The sequence below is a fragment of the Meleagris gallopavo genome, chromosome 5 (genome assembly GCF_000146605.3).
Source record: "Meleagris gallopavo isolate NT-WF06-2002-E0010 breed Aviagen turkey brand Nicholas breeding stock chromosome 5, Turkey_5.1, whole genome shotgun sequence".
In the NCBI taxonomy this organism is placed as follows: Eukaryota; Metazoa; Chordata; class Aves; order Galliformes; family Phasianidae; genus Meleagris; species Meleagris gallopavo.
The window spans coordinates 6,754,952-6,767,454 of record NC_015015.2 but is presented as its reverse complement, the minus strand read 5'-3'; the positions used below and the strand labels follow the sequence as shown (position 1 = coordinate 6,767,454).

General features: G+C 38.1%; 1 protein-coding gene across 1 annotated transcript in view; it reads right to left on the bottom strand.

Moving 5' to 3' along the window:
• Positions 1-4,259: 4,259 nt before the first annotated feature.
• Positions 4,260-12,503, bottom strand: part of LOC104910998 (protein inscuteable homolog) — a 35,373-nt gene continuing 27,129 nt past the window's right edge. Inside the window, exon 6 of the mRNA XM_031553360.1 lies at positions 4,260-4,355. Within this exon, the coding sequence (XP_031409220.1) occupies positions 4,260-4,355 (96 nt within the window). The remainder of the gene's footprint in view (positions 4,356-12,503) is intronic.

The window sequence follows — 12,503 nt, the reverse complement described above, 5'->3', positions numbered from 1 at the left end:
CTAGGAGACAAATCCACTAGGGCAACACAAACTTCCTACAAGCTGAAAAAAGAAACAGTAAGCTTGTGCCTGTATACAAAAGCCACAATATTTTAGCACACAGCAAGATTTGAATATTTTTTGTCTTTTTTTCCTCCAATAACTGCAATTACCTCTCCCAGACAGTATGTCAGCAGAAGTAGGTAGCATATCCATTATAATTCTACACAGAAGCCGAGCAACAAAGCAGCAGTGGGATTTTTCTTTTTTTCTTTTACTAAATTAGAAACTGCTGCATTTATATTTCTGAACCACTATCAAGAGTATCCAGTTAGATATTTTCTCCCTACATCCTTCACAAAGAGTGATGTGAAGGGGCCAAAAACTTACAATAACAATGCAGATGGGGAATCCCCAGAAGTACTACAAGTATAATGAATTGTTCTGTAGGATCACTCCCATATTCAGCATCTCTGGGACAGGTATAAGGCGGTCAGACCACATCAGGAAGCCCTTAGCTGATCTAAAGGCTCAGGGGAACTTGCCAGCCTGTACACATTAGACTTATGCAAGAGATCAAGCCTTGTTTTGGGAAAAGCTTGGAGAGAAGAGTGCAAAACCTACTTCAAACCAACGTGCTCCACTCAGTCTCTGTCAAACTCAAACACAGTTGAGTTCCAGGGGAAAAATGTTCAGATGGTGTTGTCTTGTGTTTTTTTTTGTTTTGTTTTCCTTTTCTTTTCTCCTCCTGTTCTAAAACCTGACCTTCTAAACTGAACGTCCAAGGAAGAGTACGTAGGTTAGTAGAGTTTTGCACGTTTTGATTTTAAAAGTGATTGTGTAAAAGCACTGCTTTAATTTGGAAGGCATACAAATTATGGCCTATATCTTCTCTCTCATTTGTAATTCCCAAATACATAGCAAGTTGCTAGACTCCAGCAATTTACATATCAGCAGAACTACAGAAATTGACAGCGCTGCTCAGTTGATGATCGCTAGTATATTACGCAGAGGAACTGGCAAGCAGATTTTGAGTACAAGACAAGATGCTTCATCAACTGTTCCAGGATGTCCGTATTATAAGTTTTCACCATTTTCTAAAAAGCGATATTAAAAAATAATTTATTTTTTTTCTTTCAAGATGTAAGAGTCTCATTGCAAAAGATAGCTAATATTTTGATAAATGTCTTCTTATTATCATGAGTTTTTAATAGTTTGTGATGGAACAATAGAGAAACATACACCAGAATTAGCTGGAAGTAAAGGTTTTAGAGTCAAGCTTTTGCTGTAAGTGGCCAAATTCAAGAAATTCCTAATTATTAAGCTTGAAAGTGTTCAAATCTCAGACTATTTTTCCTTTGCATAGAAAAACATCACCATAACCTTGAACTTTTATCCACAAATTTGGCTTGAGCCTTGCTATTACTTATGGCTATGCCACAGAATTTCCTTGCTAATACTTCACTGAAAGTCAAAAAGGCGCACAATAGTGTCATCTTCAAAACAGCCTAGTCATTCCCTTCCACTGGGAGTCTGTACACTACTAACCCTCCATGGAGGGGAGTTAAAAGGCAATAATACTTTTAAGCATGAATTCTTCTTGAATATCCATTTCCAGAAGTCTGGTGTTGACCATTTCAGTGGAAACACACCAAAACTTAGCTGAGACTAATCCATTGATCTAAAACTTCAGTCTGAAGTCTCATTTCTATTGTTACATGCAATATATGGGAGCAGACTATCTCCCATTTACAAGAAGAGGACAAGCATTGCAAAGCAAACTCTAAAATCTCCCCAGAGAGGTCATTTCATCAACGCCACCCTGTTCACCTCCTATAGAGACTTCATAAGTTTTATGTCTCCATTTTTCATGATAGGTCCCCCCCCAGACATCTCTACTCACTTCCGAAAACCCATCATCTCCTACTACTACCAATGCCAATAATCAGTCTCATCAATAAAATTGATATGTTCATAACCCTTTATGAGGATAGAGCATATATTCCATCCACAGATATGCCTGTTATTTTTTTTCTAGAGTTCATAAAGCTTAAAGAATCTATCAACAAATCCACATTTACATCATCTGGACCTCAAAACTGCCTGTACCAAATTACTTTTACATTATGCCAGTACATATCTGAGGGCCAGGCTTGTGAAGTAACTTACTGAGTATTGCCAATAGGCATTTCCTCATGTGCTAATGTCATGGCATCCAAGAAGAGGGAGGATCTGCTGTCTGAATAGTCTAGGAGGCAATTCAGTCCCCACCAGCAGTAGATAATGAACATATCAGTTTACATTTAAATACAAGTTATTTGGGCAAGACTCAAGACAGAAGCTTCAGAGGAACAGTGTGTGACCTGTTTCAGTCAATGCCTATATGACAGAAGATTTTTTGAAACTACATTCTCTCTACATTCACTACCATGACTTCAGTGCCACATATCAATTTGAAACTTGTGTGGATGGACCAGTTTTGATAGCTTCTGTCATCACATACCTCAGTGAAAAACCCTCCCCAGAAGTTCAATCGGTGCCCACATAGCAGTCCCAAATACTGAAAATTATTTCTTAAGATCAACAGCTATGACCAGCAACATGTACATATAAGCAAGAAAAGGGACATCAGTGAACTGGAGGAAAAAATTTAAATTACTGCAGTGTTAAATGTAAATCAATTCTGAGACCCAGCCACCTAATTGTCCATTAAGATATCAAAACAGATGCTTCTTTTAATTTTATAGTCTTCTAAAAGGGAATCCAAGAAAATACTGAGCATTACTCATAGTGGATCTACAGGATGGAGCTTTTGACTCATGACTCATCCAATATAAGTGAAAGCAGTTCATAAGCAGAATCCGAAAAGTTTCAAAGCATAAGACGAATATACCTTTAAATAAACCATTTCAGTAAAAAAGAAAAAAAAAATCATTTACAGGAAGTAGAGGACAGTGGTTACAGCTAAGGAATGGAAATAAGGAAGTCATCCTGCTTTCTACAATAAGGTTTGTCACCAACTTTGGTGGTGACATATAAGATGACAATAAGAGAGAGAAAAGTTAGATCTCAGAAGGGAAGTGCCACTTGTTCCCATGCACTCACCTCAACTCAGAAAGCAGTAAGCACAGAATGGATGACATTAGAAGCCATGTCATCAAACTGCATAAAGGAACACACTCCTTAGTAACAAAAGTTAAAGTTACCCCTAAATTTAAAAAAAAAAAAAAAAAAAAAAAATCATCATCATCTTGTACCTCAGGACAGTTGCTACCTACATTGCTTCCTCCTCTTCAAATAAGATTGAAATTAGATGTTCTGATTCTAGATGAAGATCAACCTCTTCCAGGATGTCACAGAACAGAGCAGGAGAACTAGAGATAAGCTTTAGGCCAGGAGAAACCAATAAGAAATGCAAACACATTGAAATACCCAATAGCCCTGTCAGTAATTTCAGTGGTGAAATAAATCCAAAACATATGGTATATTTAGGGGTTAAGACCTTGCTAAAATTGCATGTACAAAACACAAATTTCTGCAAATAATTATCAGGTCATATACTCATAAAAGTCAAGAGAAGCAGTTTTATTACTTGTTCATCTTATTTACAGAATAGAGACAATATTAGTCAGCACAAGTAGCTATTTGCAAGCAAGAAGTCTTCAATCAGTGAGGAAGGAATGTAATTAAAATGAGGGAAATCCAAAACACAGTTATACCTACCAATCATGTCATCTGAATTGTACTATTTTCTTCACTAAAAATAAAGCTTTGAAACAAAGATGCCATATTTTATGCAAGTTCTTGATTACCTTTCTGCCGAGGGAGCATGTAATTTACAAGAAAGAGGACTTAAAGCTTTAAGTGCCTCTGACTTAATTCAGCATGCTGTATTGATGGTCCCATTTAGATGATTCCATTTTAGGCCCCTCTAACGCATTAAAGGCATGACTTACTCACATCCATTTGGCTAATGATCCCCTACTGCTCTAAAGTAAATGACAGCTATTTACAGTAAATTATTCAATTAGATAGAGGGAAGTGCAGCATTCATTTTATATTGTTTGACATGGCAAAACAGAAGTGTGCAAGAAGGCAGGTGGGGCATTTTAATCTTTCAGAATCAATTGTTTAATCCACAGCAAGAAAACGCACTCTGCAATACTCATCACCGTCATGATGTTATTGTAAACATTCTAAGAGACACTGATTTTGCAACTCCAGATAATACAGTTCTGCCCACTTCAGAAGTCAGTCATCACACCACACAAGGAGTGCCATTAGGCAGCATCTTGTAGAACTGCTTTCTTTGTAAGCACGATTTCAAGTTGCACACAATGAGATTTTTCTTTCTCTAAACACATGCCACCTGGCACCTAGGAAACCAAATTTATTTTAAAAAAGAAAAAAGATCTGGGGAATCTACAGTTCTGACTCTCAATTAATTGTAATGGGATTTATATTATTAAGTGTCCACCTTATTTTCAGAGAGAGGACTGAATCTCCCAAGACATCTGGGCAGAGGTATAATTTTTTTCTTCCATGGATTGCAGGGAAAGGACAGCTCAGCTGCCCTCACAAAATAAGGAAAGTGATTCAGAAAATTAATCAAATAAAGGACATGACTGTTAAAGGAGGAATTCTCCTCACTGTGGGTATGAGCATAAAGTCCAAGGTATAAGTAAGGCTCCTGTACCTCAATGCTGCCAATGATTATCTTTGCATAGCTCCCTTGTTGCTAGCATTTAAAAGAGCGGGGGAGGTGAACAAGCATCGTGCCTGAGCCCTCCTTGCTCACTGACTTTTGGAGTTTGTCTCATGTGAATCTGGACCACTGCAGAACAAGTACCAGGCACCCCAAATAGAAGAACATTGGCTAACTTGCCAATGCATTTAATTTTCCTTAGGCAGAGGGCCAAATTCAGCAGACACAGATCCTACTGATTTTAATGGAAGTTACACTTGCCTGTGCCAGCAAGTGAAGCTTGCCCCAGGGACTGTGAGCATCACACTATAGAAAATACAACTGTAGCCAGCTTTTTAGATTCAAAGTACACATTTGAATGGCTACAGAATTGACTACTTAGCTTTCCTTTGCTTCATCGCCTCTAAAACTGCTGGCACAATGTAATGCCTCCTGCTCTTCATATGTATTTACATGCTTCTCCACGAGAAAAGTGTCCCAGCCTGGCATGGGCAAGGGGCTTAGGCACAGAGTCTGTTTACTGCCACTGGACTACTGGGAATTTAGCTGATGTTTGGTGCCACCTATGCAAAAGCACTGGCCAGATTTTTCAGAAGACCTCCTACACACAGCTCTTGTATTCCTGAGGAAGGTCTGCTTTTCAATGGTCCCAGAGACTATTGTCTGCAATTTGATAGTTATTTTGCTAGCTACTTTCCCCTTCTTATGAAGTATTTATCACGTTTTAAGTCCCAACTCCTTCCGAGCAAAATATATTTTAATCAACTATTAGTTATAATCTTTAGTGGCTTTAAACAACAGATTCTATGTCAATTCATACCAAGCACACCTATTCTATTAGTCACAGAAACTCAGAATTCCTCTCTATTTGAAGGACTTTTTAGGGGATGTTGTAATACAAGTTAGCTTAGTAAAAATTCTAGGCCTTAGAAGGTTGTACTCTTGTCCTTCAGCGGACAACTCTGCTTTACCTACACGTGTTCCTGCTCCCCCTCCTGCTCTTAGACTAAACAGAGTTATATCCGCTGACATTCCTCCTCTGCACAAGTGGCCCAGGCTTGCATTCTTTAAGTATGTGATGATCCTCTGAAAAGTTCCACAATTACTTTTGGCTGAAAAATTACCTGTCTGAAAGTCACTGAGTTAAGCCAGATTGCAAGCCAAATTCTTCATCTACGAAGAAATTCAGAGTAGTAAAAAGATAGAATAGCCCTTGAAATCACCCAGAAAGAAAAAAAACAACAAAAAAACAAAACAGATTATCAAAAAATAAACAGAAATAATGTGAACTTGGATCCACATTTTATTAGTAGGTGAAGTTGTCTGTTTTAGTGAATTAAACTTTTAAAACATTTCTATAATTCTGAAATCCTCTGGACAGCCTAATAGCAAGGCCAGAGCAACTGAGACATTCAAGGTACATTGCCAATAAAGCTGCTACCCATCACAGCTATGCTGAGCAGGATTAAAAATGAAATATTGAGTGTACAAAATAGCATGCATATTTCTGAACAGTTGTTCAGCATAGGCTGCTTTGAGTGACCACAGCTAGAAGAAATGAGGTGGAGAGGGCTGGAGGAATCAGTTTTTCCCCTGGTTCTTTGCAGACAAGTCCTTCCTCAGAAGCAGGCTGTCATGGGGTGCAGAGGTCCCATGCAGTTGGAGGGAGTGTAACCCAAGAGTGGAGCTGGTGAGGTTGCCAAGAAAATCTAAGTGTAACTTGCAGAAGGAACAACTTAGCCTAGGATGAGTAACTTGACATCAGCCTTTCAGATGGCACAGAGAGAAATATTGAGGCATGGGGACTTGCAGCTCCTGTGATCCCATCTCATTTTCTGCCATTCCCTGCTGTCTCAATCACACAGAAGTTTCACCAAAACTAACACATTAACAGCTCCAAATAGAGTTGATTCAAAAGCAGCATTTCCAAAACACTTGGACGCCCCTTGCTAAGAGGCAGAACAGAGTACAATTATAGCAAAACACAGTGCAGTTTCTCTCCACCTTATGCAGGTGCCCTGCATTCTCATTCATATTACAATTAACAGACATTAAGGGTCAGGCACACACATCAGCTAGAAAATGACATGATGCTTAGTGAGCCTAAACCTGCTCCCACAACATCAAGCTTTGTTTGAGAGGTTTTTCTCAACCCCCTTGACATTGTTTTCTAGCTAGAGTAATATTTAGCTAAACAAAGGAACAGGCAACGTTTCCATAAGGCATTGGATATGCCATCCCATAATGGTCCCTCTCCCTCATTTCATAATTCATACATGTTTATCTAAAGTATACACACAGCATTTTTAATAGCACCAAGCATGAAGTAGAACTCCCTGAGGTTTTCCAGGTCTCCCATAATGTCAGGAGCTGCTTAATACATCTATGAAAGCAGAAAGCTAGCTTTTTCTTATTCTTAAATTATAAATAAAAAAAAAAAAAAAACAATTCTTTCTTCCTCAGCAGCCAGAGATCACCTTCTCCTCAAAAGTCCTACGAATATTCACCTCTGTCATGCTTAGGAGCGAGGAATGGGAAGAGAAGCAAGAATGGTCAAACAAAAGGATGCAAGAAAGCAGATATGAAAGAAAAATCTGCTCTGGGGAGGTAATTGTATTGAAAACAACCATGATTTTATTTATGTATTAAAAAAAAGTGAGACACATAAGTCTCCCTGAACCATAAACTTCCAGATTTAGGTATCAGTCTGTTGGAGACAGTAAGTCCCTGGCACACAGCAGTGCTTCAGCAATCATAAGAGCACATTTCAGACAGTACTACGCAGTACATTACCCATCCTTAAACAAGGAAAATCCATTTTTCTCTTGAAAATCAACATGATAATTTGTTAGTTGTTTTTTTTTTAAATCTCTAAGTTTCTCTTCATTTAATGATTTTTCCAGAATTGTTTAAAATCAAGCATATTAGGAGAAGTTACAAAATCTTGCATAAGGGCTCAATTTCCTATAAGCAAATACCCCATTTTCTGTAGTTCTAATCAGTTCTGCTTCCTATGTCATCCCTATTAGCTGGCAACCTTCAGTGCATTTCTGTGACTGCTGGATATTCATTCTTTCTTACTGTTTTAAAAGAAATTTATCTTTAAAAGAAATCTATTAAACCATTTTGTAATTTGCATCAAAGTGGGAATCCCGGCAGAATAAATAAGACACCAATGTTTATACCTCACAAGTTAGAAGAATAGCAGAACTTTTAAAGGGAAATTCCATTTTTGTTCAAAACCAACTAAAACATAAGGGTGTTTATTCCAAAAGCCTTCTACCAGTGGAGGAATGTCATACAAAGAAATGCATGTAGAAGATCCAAACTGTCAGTGACCAACCTATCTTCCAAACATCAGACAGCATAACCCTACAGATACCATTCTGAAACACTTAACTGAGGTGCAAGACTAATTAACATGGTGTTTTAACCAAGCCACGGCTGCTGTGCTACCTGAAAGGATGGTAAACCTGTGCCCCTCACTTGCCATAAAGCAGTGTCTTAACAGTTCCATGCAGCAAAGCCATGCTCTTATGTTTGTAGAGCATACAACCATCTCTCCTTGTAGTGAATCTTCAAAAATATGAAATCAAATCAAACTTCTTCGCTCATACTCAGGTTTCTAAGAGCACCTTACGCAGAAATCAAGAGGAAAAAAAGCAGCTGCACAACACACCAAAAGTAACCTTACTTCAGTTGTGCTTTGGCAAAAATCCTAGGCAGCAACAAGATTTTCCTTTTAGCTAGCAAACAGATTCCATTTCCTTCTTTCCAGAGCCCACATCCGTTTATATTCAACTGTAGTTTTGGTATCAGCAGTTATGTCTTTCATATGGTTACCATTTCTAAGGAAACCACTTCCTCAGTATAGACACAGCTAGTATATTTTCTTTTTTCACATTATTCTGGATTTGGCAGAGTATTTGTATGAGTGGGGAGAGAGGGAGGAGAAACCACAGGGGATAGATATCAGACCAAAATAAATCAAAAAGGTAAGCATGTTTCTTAAGACACAGGAAATTGAATATGCAAAAAGCAGTGGGATATCTTTCCAAGCTTGCTTTCTGTCTGTCTTCTCTCAATATATAGATTCTCCACCATTCAAATATTTCCTGGTGGGATTTCATGCAATCAGTAACAATTATCCCTGGTACTGAGGCTACAGTGTCCCAGGAGAAGGGCCTTTGCCTGCCCTAATAGTATGCAGATCAATACATTAAATTGAAAAAGAGAAGTCTAAGGAACAGGCACAAATGTTTCAGTCTGCCACTGACGTGCTGCGTGGCCTGACATCAACCATTACAGCTGCTTGCTCCATTGCGCAGTAACAGTGATTTTTTTGACACATAATAAATACTACCTACAGAATACAGCCATCCATCCTGACGCATCTCACCTGGCCTGTAACAAACAAAATTTGAAACAAATGAAAAAGCCAAAGATCAGTCCGCTATTGGCACAATCAATGCATTCAAACGCCATTGCATTTAGGATAGACATGTCTAAAACCCATAAGCTTGGCAGTATAGTTTCTTTATGTGGGGGAAAAACATATATATATATATATATATATATATATATAATATATAAACATTTTCAAGTTACTCAGATCCTGATCTTTGAGAACAAGTTGACCTAGTTTAAATTCCTCCTGTGCTTGCCTTTCTGAATAGGTTGGCTTTGTCAGCTGCAGCGCCTGGGAAAACAGACAGTCCAGCCAGCCTTGGAAAATTGCTCCCAACAGTATTTTTACATTTTCTAACGGTTGCTCTCTGATAACTCAAAAAAATTCTGATATATGTATTTATACCTGTTAAATTTTCCATTGGGACTCCAGCTGCAGTCTTAACACAGCTAAAGATCAGCAGGTCTTTCCATTCCAAGCAAACAAGTTTTCATGTAAGTTCTTTCTCCAAACAAAGGTAGACCTTGTGAAACAGATATTTAAGGACCATTTCAAAGAATCAGATCAGATTCAAGGATCAGACTTTAAAATAAAGAAAACAAAGCAAAAACCATCAGAAATGCTAAATTTAACATGCACTGATTTTCTGGGTCAAATAACATTTCCAGGATAACAGAAAAGTACATCTCTGACTATGTCATATTTTAATATAAATCCATTAGGAACATAACATAAAGCAAATAACAGCTTCCGTTTTAACAGAGGACAGTATGGATCCCAGCAAAAGATAGCAATCATGGAGCAGAGCTGGCTTACACCACCTGAAAATACACCTTGCCATAGAGAGTTACAATCTAAGACTAGCATGCAGTAACCCAGGTTTACCAATACGCACTTCTGATCTTCTCTTGCTCTGTCCTGAAGTAGGCATTGACCTAATAGAAATTTGGAATATGTGATACAATGGGCCATCTCTGTGGAAAACAGCCTCCCTGAACACCACTTCCACACACAGAAAATTCAACACATGTTGCAAATACTATGCTTCTTTCTGCCTATATACTCATGTCTTATCTCGCAGCATAGGGCCAGTAATTAGCAAGTTGATTTCTATAGGATCAGAGCACAGGCCAGAGTCTTCATTTCTGAAGTTCTATTCAGGATTCACTTTTTAATACTACAGAAACAATCAGCCAGGAAAAACAATAAATAAAAGTCACTTGGTTCTCACAATTAGCTAGGAGGTATGGAGAGTAATTTAAAGAGCAAAAGAATTTGGAGGGATGTTGCAAAATCAGAAGCATATTCAGTTGTTCTCCCTAAAGTGTTGCCACTCTATCTATAGCTTTTAGGAATTAGTTACTGTAAGTTGCATATGACAAAGAACCTGGATCACTCAAAGCATTCAACCTATGAATCATTTTTAGTAAAATATCCAATTAATTACTGCCATAGCTAAAATAATCTGAAGAAAATGAAATAGATATTCTTATTACTACAGAGGAAGGCAGTGCTCATTTTCAGCCAGCGACAGATATTTTGGGTCAGAAGTTCACCTTGCAGCAATTATAAGCATGTTTACACCTACAGAATTTAAAAGTAACCAGAGATAGGCAGATACTAATTCTACGAGCAACTTTCTCAAAGCAAAGGACTTCTGAGTGCATTTCTGCCCATTGCAGAGAGAAGGAAAAGAAAGGTAAACACCCTAGCCTTGCAGCAGACCTAAGATCAAATTGCTCCAAGAGACATTGAACACAGTTGAATTAATAGGTTCATCAAGAAGGGGGTGAATGCTGTTACATCTTGTTTAAAAATACATTTTAAAAATGACATCTCATTTTTCCCTCATCTTTATAATTCTGAGGAAAGGCATTAGGTGTAAGTTCCGTGCACACACTGCTGGTATGTAACGTCATAGGACAAGTGAGGTGATAATTTAGTTTTGTGCCACTTTGCTATTATTCATTCACATATGGTTAATTGAAATAGGCTCAATTTCATGGCAAATGAAAGGGGGGTTGTTTCTGGTGTATTTGTTGTTGTTGTTGAAGGAAATGGAAAGTTACTAAACAAAAATTTTTAAAAGATGATGATCCTCACAGTCTACTAACAAGGCCTCATTTCTGCCCTGAAGTGAAAATGCATTACCCTTATATTCACAGATTGGCCATAATGCTCAACTATGCTCTTGCAGACAATTTTAAGCTTGTAGTCTACCTGGTCCCTAATGCTGGCAGCACATAGCCACATCTGTTACAGCTTCCTTCCACTTTTCTTAAAGTATGTGTGGAGACAGTGATCTGGAGAACAAGAATAATGCTGCATCTTTGGCAACATGCTTCCTTCCAGCTTGTCTCTCCCTCGTGGCTCCTCCCAACACCAAAGGCAAAGAGCAGCTGCTGTGCAGCCTTCACACTGGCTGTCTAAGTGTCTGTAATTGTTCATTCAGTACCTGACTTCAAATAATTCAAGGAAACCATTTTGAATTTCACAATGCATAAAGCTCTACTAACTGTATTTTTTTGTTAATATTGTCCTGCCTACTAGTTTGGGTTAATCTCTGTCTTCCAGTGGGGCCCAAAGTCTTAATCAGCAGTTAGCATAATGTTGAAAGCAGACTCAATTCCCTTTACCTCTGCTGGAGCAAGTAATGAAGCTGAGCTCTAGTTTTTTTTACCAAAAAGAGTTTCCAGAAGAGAAGTGGCCAATTCATCCCCTTTGAAAATCTTCAAATAGTCAGGTCCATCTGGTGATCATTTCCAAAAGATCAGCATTTAGTTGCTTATTTATTTAAAGTATAACTATAATTTTTTCTACAATCATACCTTCTCTGGTTTCTTCCTTGGCTCAGTTGTTGGTACTGGAAGCTGAAGCCCATCTAACTCAGACAAACCCATTAGCTGGGGAAGACAGAGTTTCTAAAGCTGGAACAAAGCTCCCCTGCCTAAAGTTTACTTCTCCATGGAAGTACAGCTGCATTCTCAGACTCTCAATGAACTTGTAAAAATCTTTTTCCAGAAGAACAGCTACAACAGTACAAGCACAGTTCGGCTCCCACTGTCTGCCTTGTTTTGATTCAGCTTTCTTCTTATCAGCCAGAAGGACTATTCTATTCTGAACATTCCTTTGTGCTTAATTCAACCAGTTTATGCTAACATCATCTTTAAAAAAAAAATTCACTGCTTCCAGCCCTCCAATTTCTTCTTCAATAACACATAAAAACAGCATTAAGAAACTTGACAAGAAGGAAAGGTATCATCACCAAAGATAGAGGAGTGTGTAACGCAATAATGAAATGTAAGCAGAATGAAGCTCTACAGTGCTTGGTTTCTAGTATAACTGATACATCATTTATGGTGGTTTGCTCTTAGCTTCAAGTTTTTACCTGCACAATTTTTTATTCTTTTT